Here is a 13,128-nt window from a genome sequence, read left to right as displayed (position 1 = left end):
ACCGGTTATAGAATATGCCGTCAGTGTATGTTGAAGCACAGTTCATTGGTGATAAATGTAGGAGGATAATGCAACATAGTGTGTGTTTTACCAGTAGAGGGCACTTTTGCACCAGAACTGCAAATAAGATGTCTTGCATATTGGTAGTATGGAGTTTATAGTTCGACAAACTTAATTTGAATCTCATTTGTTTATTAACATGAGATTTAATGACAGTGATATTCTGTTGAATTTGAAAGCATAAGACCTCAGTAGTATTTAATAAGTGCTTAACTTTAGTCACAGTACTATCTATTGGAATGTAGAAATGCAATAAAAAACATTTGTACAAATTCTTGTTATCTCCACACAGCAAAATGTTACTATTCTTTTGACTGTGTCAAACTTCACTAGCCTTTATCAAACATGTAAAAGATACAAATTACCATTTGGCTTTTGACATTCTTGGCACTTAGACCCTCATTGACATTCACTAATGACCATATTACAAAGCTCCAAAAACTATTTTGCAAGCTATAGGTCTTTCATGGTGTATGCAAAAGCTACCATGCACTATCAAATAGGCTGTAAAAATGCTTGACAGTCAGCCTGACATCCTTCTTAATAAGTCCTTTGTGTAACCCTTATTTGACCAGACTGTCCTTTATAAATCAATAGTCTCGCTGCAGATGCTCAAAGCATCGATTTGTCTGCAAACCGTAATGAACTCCTCCTGCACGGATCGGTCTGCCTCAGACGACATGTCCAGGTCCAGGCTCTCCTGTGAGGCTGCGCCCAGCGTATTATACTGCCTCTGTGGGTCAGCATGGCCCTGGTGGCCAGAGGACGCCACATGGCCAATACCCCCTTGCTGGAGAAGCTGCTGCGCATGTCTCTCCGGGCTCGGACAGAGGACCAGTGACGAGCCTCCGAAAGATTCTCGGTAGAGGGAACAGGAGGAAGAGCTGCCCCTCCAACCTTCACGAGATGAACAGCTGGAGGAAGAGGACAGGGAGGGAGATGGTGGAGCACCTACAATAGTGTCTCCTTGAGTTTGGGCACAAGAGAGCTGGGGTTGAGACGCCATCTCCACGCAGGAAGAGGTCCGATATAGGCCAGGGTCCATTGAGAGAGGATCACAGAGGCCATTGCTTGGAAATGCACAGTGGTTGTTAATCGATAGATCTCTGCAGCAAAAGGTCTAGCAGGGCTAAAGAGGCTCATGGGAAAGAGTGCCTCACTGAAGAGTGCTTCGTCTATGCTGCGACGCAGGTTGATGGGTGAAGGTGGCCGCAGATCTGTGGTGGAGTCACTGGTAAACGAGGATCCACCTGAGGGCTCTCTGGCTCCTCCATCCTCAGGTTTTCCTGAACCATGTAAGTCCAAATCCAAGTCCAGGTCTCGGTATGCCAAGGCCCGGTTGCTGTGGTAGAGGAGGTCCAATCCGTTCAGACTGCTGCCAAGCCTGTCATCCACCAGAGTGTAAAGAGGAAGGTTCTCTGTCTCTCCAAGCCCAATGGTATCAACAATTGCAAGCTTCTCCTGCTGGCTCAGGGACCACTGGTAGCTCCCAGGCAGGATGGGGGACTTGGATGCCAACAGTTCAGTCCAGCAGCTCCCTGCAGCTGGTAGATGGTCAGAACAGTAGACTGGTTGTGCGACCACCAAGGCTAAAGTGAGACAAACCCCAAGCTCACACAGTCTGCAGCTAAACTGAAAAGCCCACCAGGGCCAAGGATGGAAGACCTCCTCTCCACCTGCAACACCCATAGCATTGAGCATTGCATATAACTGCAGTCCTGCACATGCTAAACAAAACAATGCTGAAATACAGACGGTTACAGCTGCACGGTTCCAGTCCCGGCTCTCAGCAAAGGGGCATCGGTTGTAGCGCTCAGCAGGTGTTGGAGACGTGTTATTCAGGTGGTAGATGTGCTTCGAATCTGCCCGCACGTAGATGTAGAACACAAAATAGGCAGCGGACAGAAATGTGGCTAGTGCTACAAAGGCTCCACGTGAGATGAGTGAAAGAAAGAGGCAAAGGGGAGGCTTTTGCTGGTAGAACTTCAGTAATGTCACCGGTCCGAATGCGGCACCAAAGTGGAGGACTACCAGGCAGGCAAGGAAACAGGGTCTCTGGAAAGCTGAGTAGGAGAGCTGCATTCTTGAGCGCATTGAGAGGAGAAGGAAAACCAGACCAAAAGCTGCAGTCAAGCAGGGAAACGGTGCTTCGTAGAGTATCAGTGAGGCCTCTGTGGAGGGCAAACGGTCCTGGTGGCCGTAGGCATCGTACAGGAGGGAGAAAGATCTGGTGCAACCAGCGGCTAATAGGAACAGGCTGACCAGGGCAAAGTATCCACATCCGGATGGACATCGTAGTGGCAAGCAGAGCAGATTTAGTGCTGATGCTAGCGTGAGCATCGCAAAGACACAACCAGCCCCGTATACATGCGCCTCCCAGGCCAGGCCCCAAGCTGCCATGGCGCTGTTCCAGTCGGTGTACAGCGGCACCAACATGAGCGGAGCAGGGATCAGGAGGGGGTTGACTGATTGGTTCATGGCAGTGATATTTTGTGTGTGCTTGACCTCCGAGGAGGTTGTTGCGTCCCAGGTGTCGGAGAGGTTGCAGATCCCGGAGCGCTCTTTATTGCAGTCTGGAAGGAAGGTGGCGTTGCTGTCCACCGGGTTGGACATCCAGTCTTCAGTGTACAGAGGAAAATGTGGAGTTTCTAGAAAAAAAAAGTAGAAATTTAATTTGATCAAATATGCTTTAAATACATGGGAGAATAAACAAGATTCATATTTTAATGAGTAATTTAAGACAAGAAAAATCCAAAACTTGGAAAAGGCAACAGCTGTAAACATCCCAATTTTAATTCATTTTAAAGCATACTCATTCACTTACTCATAAGAATACACAGAAACATTTAATCAAGGTTCAAACTATTGGAGCCAGAAAACAAGTTGGATCAGATCCAGGATGGTAAAAGCGCGCTTTCCTCATAATGTGCTAATCCTTTTTAAAAGCTTGTAGAAAGGCAACTTTAAATTGGGCCCACGTCAGAGGGTGTGTGTGTGTGTGTGTGTGTGTGTGTGTGTGTGTGTGTGTGTGTGTGTGTGTGTGTGTGGTGTGTGTGTGTGTGTGTGGTGTGTGTGTGTGTGTGTGTGTGTGTGTGTGTGTGTGTGTTTTAGAGAACAGCCCACTCAGAACCACAGAGCTAGTTTCTCTTGCATTACGTAAGCCATCTGGATTTTCCATGCGCGTACAGTTAATCATGATTGTGTTAGACGTGTTTAGCACTGCAAAGGAAATGGTTTAGCTTTGGAAATTAAGGGGCAACCATGTATATATGTGTTTGTGTGAACACCACAAAGACGCCTGCAAAGCTCATCTGTGCCATACTGGAGGATGACTTAAATTTGGACATGGCACACTACGTTTTTTTCACAGCAGTATATCTCACAGGTGGGCAAAAAGACAAACATGATTTTTCAGCCTCCTTGTCTCCACATTACTGAGCTTCACATAATAGACCTTGTTCTTTTCCATAAAACATAACAATCACCATGCACATACTATCTTTTCACCACAAAAAAGAACATATTGAGACCTTCACTCTAATAACGGCAGCTTAAACCCCTTGCCCTACTACAAAAGCCGAAGAAAAACGTCTCTCTCATTTGCGCACGCACGCACACACACACACACACACACACACACACACTCACACACACACACACAAACACACACACACACACACACACACTGAGACAAGGTCATCAGTCATTTTGCTGGAGATCAGAGGCAATCACTCCTCCATAAAGAGCCAGGTGCTATGATGGACAACAGAGATGGGGACAAATGAACTTGATACACTGACAGCACAGTAAATCACACATCAGTCAGGTTTAGTACACTCAAAAATATTTAGCTGTAATTTCTATGTGAGATTAGATACTTATTTGTGTAAAAATGGTGTTTTAAATACAGCCCAAAAGCATTGTCTAATGCTAATGTCTTAAACAGAGAAAAAAGGGGTTAAATATGTCCAGCGAAGCCTGGGGAATACATTATATAGGGTGGTTCTGGTATGTGCCACTTAAAGAACTTAAATGTGCAGACATCAGCACCACAAACCCCCAAACCTTTCCTTATAGATTGTTTTATTCATTTCCTAAGTACACCTAAAAGTGGGATCTATGTGGTTTAGCAATTTTGTTTTAAGTCTCTCTCATCTGTATTTTAATGTACTTTTATGGGTTGTATTCTTGTGTTTCCCATCCCACCCTGTCCTGGTCACCTAATTCACTGTTTTGTTCTGCCTTCGAAAAGAGGAAACTCCCATACGTGGGTTTAGTATCTTTGAACTAGGACAGTTTTCTGTTCGGTTCTCCTGGACTCCCTAGATATTTTAAAAGTGGCTTCCCATGCCGTGTGTTTTTTGCTCCCCCCCCCCCACTGAAGTTATTAGGATTAATCCTCTGGGAACCACAAATGTCTGCAACAAATTTCACAGTAATCTATCCAGTAGTATTTGAGATATTCCAGCCTGGACCAAAGTGATGGATCGACATTACTGTGCTAGCGTGACTTATAATCAACAGATTAATCAATGATGACACCAATCATTACTTGTAACCACTCCATATTGAATCAATGCAGAATGCTGAAAGCCATGTCATTGATATATTGGTGTCATGTTGAGAAAATGAGGAGGTGTTTTTAATCATGTTTAAAGTGACATTAGCAGCTTTTAATGAGGGCATTAACTACCGTATGTCAGTGTTCTAATAAACCAGCACTGTTTAACTGCACTGACAAAGTCCCCCTATCACAACAGACAGTAGCGGTGTGGAAAATGTGGCTGGAGTGTAAAACAAACACACAGCTGCAGGCATTTTGATGAATGTGTGGGCCACTGATAAACTAGGTGGTGTTCAGTGCAGTGTTATGACTCGTCCGTCCAACTGTTTACTTTCCAGGGCGATGGTGATGATTTGGCTGCCAATCCAGCCGACTGAAAAAGGTGACACGTATTGACTCAGTGCCATGTTTTGTTACCTCGCTCATGTCGATAAATGTCTCATCTGAGCCGCCTGGACGGGGTTGGTATGTAATGGCTACAGTACAAGGATCAGAACGTTACGTTCCACTGCATGCTGCTCGGTCATCTGACACATTCCTGTGGGAACAGGTCCCCCATGCTAGGGGCAGTAGACATATCTGCAGTTGACAGACAGCCTGAAAGCAAAGTGACTGTGGACATAAACTGAAGTCATTTTAACTAAGAAAGTCAAAAATGCATTTTTTAAAGACTTGAAATTTCCACTGACTACACTACCTGTTCTGACTAGCTGGTGCTGGGAACATATTGCAGCATTTAGCAGCTGAAGGGCCGGCTGTGGCTCAGGTGTGGGTTAACCTTTCATCACAAAGTTGACGGTGCAGTCCCCAGCTGCTTCGGTCCGCATGTCAAAGTGTCCTTTAGCAAGACGCTGAAATGACACTCAACCCCGAGTTGCCCTCACACAAATTCCTGTTATTAGCCAGATGGGTATGCCGACGCCTTGCATTCCAGTTCCGCCACCAGCGGTGAATGAATGTGTGTGTAAGGTAGAAAGGTGCTATGTAAATGCAGTCCATTTGCCATAAAAAGCCAGCTAAAAGCGTGTAAGGCTGTATTTAGGCACAGCAGTTTTTTTTAGCCATGCTAGCATTAACATTTAGCTCATATAGGCATTGCTAACATGCAGATGTCACGCAGGTATAATGTTAACCATGTTCAACACCTTAGTTTAGCGTGTTAGCATGCTAACATTTGCAAATGAGCACAAAACACAAGTATAGCTGAGAATGAAAGGAATGGCATTTGTCATTTGTAGGTATTTGGTCTTAAACCAAAATAATGGACTAAGCTAAAACGTTGAACTGATGATGGCGCTAGGGATAAATGCCATGGGTTCACCCAAGTTAGTAGGATTTATCCTCTGGAAACTTGGAAAAGTATTTAGCCCTTCTTTCACAATGCCTGCAGCTAATGATTTCTGTGAATATTTTATGTTACATTCAGTATAAATTGAAAGAACGTAGATCTGTCTTAAGACAATTCACTTAATCTTTAATAACCGATAGCATACAGTCTAAAAGATAAATAACAACTTTCTAAAAACTCACATTACAAGGCTTCAGATTTCTTGTGAGGAGTGGTTTCATTGAGGTCTCAGTTGAAACACTAATTAGTGCACAGGGGCTTTATTTATTACTTAATTACTTTGGGTTTTGCTTTTAAATCCTAAGCGGTCTCACCTAAGGCACCTTACCCTGCAGACCAGCCTAGGTAATAAAGGTGAATGATTCTACTGATGTTAAATAGGCAACAACCCCACACAAATCTTAATTAGCTGTGTGTTCATTCTGCGTTGTGAAACTGAGAGCACCATGTTGTTTTTATCTGATTGCTTTCATTTTCAATTAGGATCACCTCAGAAAAAACAATTTAGTGGGAGCTCATGGAGAAGTTAGATCATGCATACTGAGCAGGAGCCAGTTGTGTGTGCTAGGCTGACGGTTTATCTGCTTTCTCGACGCTTGCACTTAGTGCTAAAGCACCTGATCTGGGTCCCTTAAAACAAATGGGATAGCTTGTATGATACCTGTAAAGTTGTTTAAGTGCAGCAGATATTATCGACAACAGATTTTTGCTTTAGGCAGTACACATTTTAATGGCAGACAGACGACCAACATATTGTTTCACTCACTCACTCACTCACTCACTCACTCGTGGCACACCAAGATAGAAAGCCCCGTAGCGCCCTTATCATCAGAAAGTGGCACATTTGACAGGTCTGTTTTTGAAAATCACTCGGCAACATCTGCTATTCTGGGCGAGGTAATGTGGGTTACATCTGCTGCTGTGAACTGGGCTAAAAGTAAATCTTTCAATAAACATCTTTTACCAGAAGTCAAGTTCATGATGATGGAATATTATAGTATATGATACACCTGTATATGTATACATTGAGATTACACCAGATTTTACAGTAGATGATGAGAATATTTTTGATTAATGAACCCATTGATGTACTATATTTTTTTACTATCAAAAAGTCCTGTGACCAAACGCCAATAACGAATTGTTTCTACTAATATTGTCTGTGTAGAAAAGCCTAATATAGCTCATTGTTCTGTGCCATGGACCTCCACTGTTCCTCCACTGCCCCAAAACCAATAAAAACACCATGCCATGAACTCTCTAGAACACCAACTATGTATTAATCCGCCATTGAAAATAGTTCCCCCACAAATGCCCGTTTACTCGTGTTTGAGTGATGTTTTCTGAAAACTGCTATGGCCAGCTCTTTGAGGAAATTGCTGAGCCTTTTGTGAAAAAGAAAACTGGATATTTGTAAGCAGGTTTTAAAGATGTGCGTCATCAGTAAGAGCCAATGGGCTTGGTGCAAACGGATGAAAGATGGTCAAATTATTGGTGTTAGACTTGTCATGGGATTCATTGCATAGAAACAGGTTGATGGAAACACACTCAATAACAACAATACAGAACATTGCCAGCCTAATTATTAATGTCTATTGTTATACACAGTATTCTCACCTAATGTTTTTTTGTGTCTGATGGACCTGGTTTTAAATCACACAAATACAATAGGAGAATTTTACACCCTGCATTAATGAATAGATTCCAAAACAGAATACGTTAAATGTTATTTGCAGAAAAAACCTGCGCAAGCAGCGAGTCTTTATTTTAAAGTACTCTGCTGTCATTGGCCAGCACTGAATTACTTGTGTGTATTTTCAGTTTCAGGCAGCTATTGTCACCAGATCAATGATTACTTAACTGAGAGACATATTTGTTTATCGGGGTAGGCATTGTTCCCTTACTCTTTTGTTCTCAAGAGTTCCCTAAAATCACAGCTTGACTAAGCAATTACCTCCTCCCATTGGAAGCAATTAGTAGCTTTAGGCAAAGAATGCAAGGTAATAGTCAACCTGCAAAGGACTGGAAGAAACACATATTGAAACAGCTACAGGACGGTTTTTCAAACAAACAGCCTGCAGTCCTTTTAGTAGTCCGCCTAACAGCATGCCAGAGCAAACGCATGCTCAAATGGATGGGATTTTGAAATATTTTGTTTGTTCACATCTCAAGGGATTTGTTTTCTCACCTGTGCTCTGTGGTGTAGATGTTGTTAGCAGCTTATTGGATGGTGTGGAATTGTCTTCCAACTTGGTGTCACCGTCCCAGTCAGCTGAAGGAACCACACCTTCTTCATCGTCCTTATCCTCTTTGCCCGGCAGCTCTGGGAAGACACATGCAATTTAACCTCTGAGCGATGTCAAAGCGATAAGGACTGTTATTAAAGAACACGACATTGTAGCTCCATGAAGTCTGAGAAAAAACTGATTAGCAACTCTGGAGCCTTCCCATGGAAAAAGTTTAACCTCTGTGTTCTCTGCTCCCAGTATGTCTGAGCTTCCCACTGCACAACATGGAAGGACTATATTTCTTAACCCAGTTCTGTCAAATATATTGGCCCATCGCCCACTTAGTTGTAGCCAGTCATCCATAGCACAGTAGTCTGGCCATCTATAGTCTAATTACACTGACATCCTGATATGTGTGTGCATGTTTGAGAGTGTGTGTACATCCTGATCCATTACAAATCCAGACCCCATGCCTGTTTTATTAAGAGACCAAAGAAAGAAAGAAAGAATGAGAAATAGGTACATCACTCTAGAGATTATGAGATTTGGAACAATGACTGTGATGAAGCCAGGGATAGCAGCAGGTACAGTGATAGTTTATAACTTCAGTATTAATATTAATAAAAGACGCAGAGGCACAGGGCTAGTGGGAGGAATGATGAGTTAGAAAAAAAAAACAGCGACGAGGCAATGCGAGCCACCATCGTACAGTATGATCTAGGTCATGCTCACAGCACCCGATTTAATATTATGTTTTAAAAGTCTCCAAAGCAAAATCTGCTTTGCAGACGGAGATCTGTCTACACCAAAGGACCTACACATGACCTACCTGCACATACAACAGTTATTTATTCCACTATAAATCAGTTATATTTGAGTAACATTTACAAATAGAACAATTGTAAGTTATATGTATGGGTTTTGTGCGACGTATTGTGTTCAAAACTTGAGATTTTAAAGGTATCCCATGGAGGTTATAACCAGTAGGAGCGGAATTGTTTTTACGACCGTCCAGTCTGCAGTCAGTTGTCTGCACACAAGAACAAATCACAACACACAGTCGCCAGTTTTCACGCTATTTAGCTGATCCATAGTTGGAACACGGTCATTTTCAACAAAACGTAGCAATGCGGTAAAAGGCAATGAAGAAGAAGACTTCAAGATAGTAAAGCTGAATGTAAACAATGCAGGACTATAAATGTTAAAAAAAAACATCTTTGCAAATGTTTTATGAGGAAGATAATGTATTTGACACATTTGTTAGACCTCAACAAGGCCTTAGGTCATATGCAGGGAAATGGTCCGCGTGGAGAGAAAAAGAGGTTAACGCGTTTGCCAAATGGCATTATCGGAACCTATCGGCTCTCTGATGAGGATTTAGCTTTTTTTTAGCTTTTTGTAAACAGATTTCTGCATTGATATGCAGATATCTGTTTATAGAGATTTGCAAAAACATCGTCTGTACCTGTCCTCTTGTGTTAGTATTAGACTGTGACCGGCACACGAAAAGAGGAATTCTTGGCCGTATATTCGCTGGCTACACCGGAACCACCAAAATATGTCTGTTGCCGATGGGTCCAGAGATTATTTGGTGAGGAACACTGAAAGCTTACAAAAAACTCCACAGGTTAAGTTTGAGTCATTACAGTTTAAATTTCAGTGAGTCATTACAGTTATCTGACCAAGATGACTAATTGGCCGAAACATTTGTGTATTGTTTCCTCAAACTTTGTTGTTGTCACAACCTTTTGTTATCATGCCAAGGTGCTCTTGAGCAAGGCGCCAAATCCCGCTAACTGCTGGGGTGTGCCTGTCCAGCAGTCCCGAAGCCCTCACTCTAACATTTCTCCATTTGTGCATTATAGGACATGAGCATTGTGTGTGTATTTCAGGCCTGTGTGTGTAGTGTGTTCCAACAATAGAATGAACAAATTTAAATTTAATTTTAAAAAAGTATATAAATTGAAAATGGTTGATTGTGTCAAGTGAATTGGTAATTAAGACTGTACACCACAGCCGGATCGCTGCAGCATCTCAGATCTGCAGAACAGATGCTTGGATGTGCCCGCACTGCAGATTAAATTCAACATAACGAGATTTTCTACAAATAAGATATAAGGATCATATCACTCACTCACTCAGTACAAGTGGAGAGCTTATCTCTTGAGCTACAAGCAAAATTATCAATGACTGGCTATTTTTTAGACTGCTAACAGAGCAAAATGAAAGCCAAAAGATAAAATAAAAGATGTTACTGTTTACCTAATTAGTACATACATCGTTTCATTTAGCCTTCATGAACTTAAAGTATGATGTAGCCATTGTTTTTTCAAAATCCTTCCTTCCTCCTCAGGCTGGGATGGATATTTCTCTATTAGATTTCATCTAGAGAGCCTAAACTGAATTTAACGTTGCACCTACAGTGGCAAAACCTTTGAGGAAATGCCATTTTGGCGTGGTAGTTCTTCATAGTGTATAGTGATTCAGAGGCTCCTTTTCCGGCTTCCAGAAATAATAAACAAAAGATGATCTTGGACTCCATTAAACTCTGCTTTATCTACGTAAGCCCCGAATTAGTGTTGAAAGCATGCAGTGGTTTGTAACGAACACACTGAGCTTAGAGTGATAAGAGCGAAACAGAATACGTTGGATAGCAGTGTAGCAGAGAGTCAGAGGCGCATAATCAGATCCATAAAAATGAGATATTATGACTGGATAACTCATCTCAAATGTACTTGCAAAATTGCATCAGGTTATTGCTAATTTGGTTCTATTTTAAGATAGTTACTAAGGGATTCATGGAATTTTAAAACTCCATTCCGCTATCTTACTTAGAAATCAGTCCATATAAAGGTGATCATTATTCCAGATTGTTGTCTAATTGCATATTTGCATTAATCAATATTATTCCGCCTGAGAGCTGTGGGTCAAATCCTAAAACAAACAGGCCTAACCCATTCAGTTTTCTAGAACTCATGGACTCTGTCTTGCTAAGGGAGTCATTATGAAAAGATTAACATAATATTAAAGTCACCACAGTTTTGCATTAAAACCCTTTTTCCATGTAAATATACTGGGGCATTAGATATTCATGTCACATGGTCTGTGCGTGAATCCATTTTCTTAAGCAATTAATCTATGTCAATGTCGTGCTATAGCTTCGTTACAGCACTTAGATCATAGAGACCATATATCCTTGCAGTTACAAATGGAGTATGTTAAGGGTCTTTTAATACAGCATACAGTAATGGAAAAGGTGGGAGGAGGGAAAGAATGAAGGAGCTCTCTCTTCTCATAATGCCTTGCTGTTTGGAGTGTCCCTTAGTAAAGGATTTGACACAGATGCAGATCATTGCTGTTCTTTCAAATTTTTTTTACACTGACAGCCTTCTCAAGGGCAAGGCCACATAGCAAACACTGATCAATGAAAAAACCCACCCATTGTGTGGCGAAGATGTTCCACACCTCCGGTAGGGGAGTGATTCACCTTTGTAGCTTAAAATACACTACAGCACGCGGATTGAATGTTTACTGGGACAACGATGATGATAATGTATGATAATGCAGGGGGGTTGGCTTTCATGTCATATGAAGTCTCCCCTGCGTCCTTTAGCAAGGTGTGCTATTTAAACACTGCACTACCACACCAAATAGACTACTAGGGTGCCAAAAAAGGACCATATTTTTTTTTGTTTTTTTGTTTTTATTTCTCCATGGATGACTAAAAGCTATCTGTTCCCTGTCAGACATTTTTACTATTTAAAGCAGGCAAAGCTGACAGGATGTCCATGGAACAAAGTGACAGGGATTGTGTTTGTAAAAGAGATTGCTAAAGGCGGAGGGGAGCTGGGAGGGAGGGGGGAGGGAGGGAGGGAGGGAGGAAGGGAGGAAGGGAGGGAGTAGACTAAATGGGGAGAGAAGCACGTTCAGCATCCGTGAACAGCGACTGGCGAGCGGATGGTCCCACTGGAGACAAAATGATTTGGATGTGTGCGCTTGGAATACTGATACACGGCAACAACAGCATCCCCACCGGGCCAATCCCCCCTATCTTTTCTGCATGCCGTCACACCATGCACAACCGAAAACAAATGTAGACACAACACCGGTCGCTGTAGACAAAACGTAACACCACCAGTTTCAGAACAAGCTGCGTAAAGGTATGCGAGATGCAAGATTTGGAATAGTTGCATTCCAACACTGCAAGAAAACATTCTCTCTAAATCCTTTATTTCCTGTAAGGAACTGTTAATGTACTTTTTGATATTGTACAGAATACATTGTTATCTGTAAGTACCCAGTATTGTTCCATTATCTTTTACTGTGACTATTATGGCACTATTCATTTCAACCCCAAACGGCCCGTCAGACAAGAGCCTGGCTCTGTCGCACTGTTGCTTGCTATGGAGGGAACTGCTAGAACTGTTGGGTCTTGCAAATTATAGAGTGCGGTCTAGACTACTCTATCTGTAAAGTGTCTCGAGAAACTCTTGTTATGAATTGATGCTATAAATGAAATTGAATTGAATTGAATTAAAGTTATCCAGGAGTGTCTCAAGTCCATTTCTGACCTTGGAAACAATCTCATTTTAACAATCTCCTTTTAAGGTCCATTTAGTGAGCTATTCACTGTGTCACACATGAAAAGGAAGTCCCTAAAGTGCTAAGAAAAATAGAAATTCTACGACAACTGTTAAATCTGATTGAAAATTTCAGAACAGCTCCCGACCCTAACATGAGATTTTGTCAAGCAATGAGCTAAAAGCTGTTTAGATAAAAAGAGTAGCCAAGAGGGGTTGAGAGAAACCTCGTTTTTTAGAGAAAAGCATTAGATTGTAAAAGGGGAATCATTTTGAATGTATTACATTAAATTGTTCATTCTGTTTTGGCTAAAGATTTGTGTAATTATATAGGGACTACAATTAATT

General features: G+C 41.9%; 1 protein-coding gene across 1 annotated transcript; it reads right to left on the bottom strand.

Annotated features, from left to right (window-relative positions):
• Positions 1-373: 373 nt before the first annotated feature.
• LOC116684824 (proline-rich transmembrane protein 4-like) lies at positions 374-8,314 on the bottom strand (the record flags this gene model as incomplete). The annotated part of the gene is given in 3 exon segments (XM_032510266.1): positions 374-1,173; positions 1,176-2,708; positions 8,161-8,314. Coding segments are annotated over 3 exon segments (2,217 nt in total), but the record flags the coding sequence as incomplete, so codon positions are not given.
• Positions 8,315-13,128: the final 4,814 nt, after the last annotated feature.

The sequence above is a fragment of the Etheostoma spectabile genome, unplaced genomic scaffold (genome assembly GCF_008692095.1).
Source record: "Etheostoma spectabile isolate EspeVRDwgs_2016 unplaced genomic scaffold, UIUC_Espe_1.0 scaffold00569335, whole genome shotgun sequence".
Taxonomy (NCBI): Eukaryota; Metazoa; Chordata; class Actinopteri; order Perciformes; family Percidae; genus Etheostoma; species Etheostoma spectabile.
Note: the sequence above shows the minus strand (reverse complement) of the source record. Positions and strands in the feature narration are given on the sequence as shown.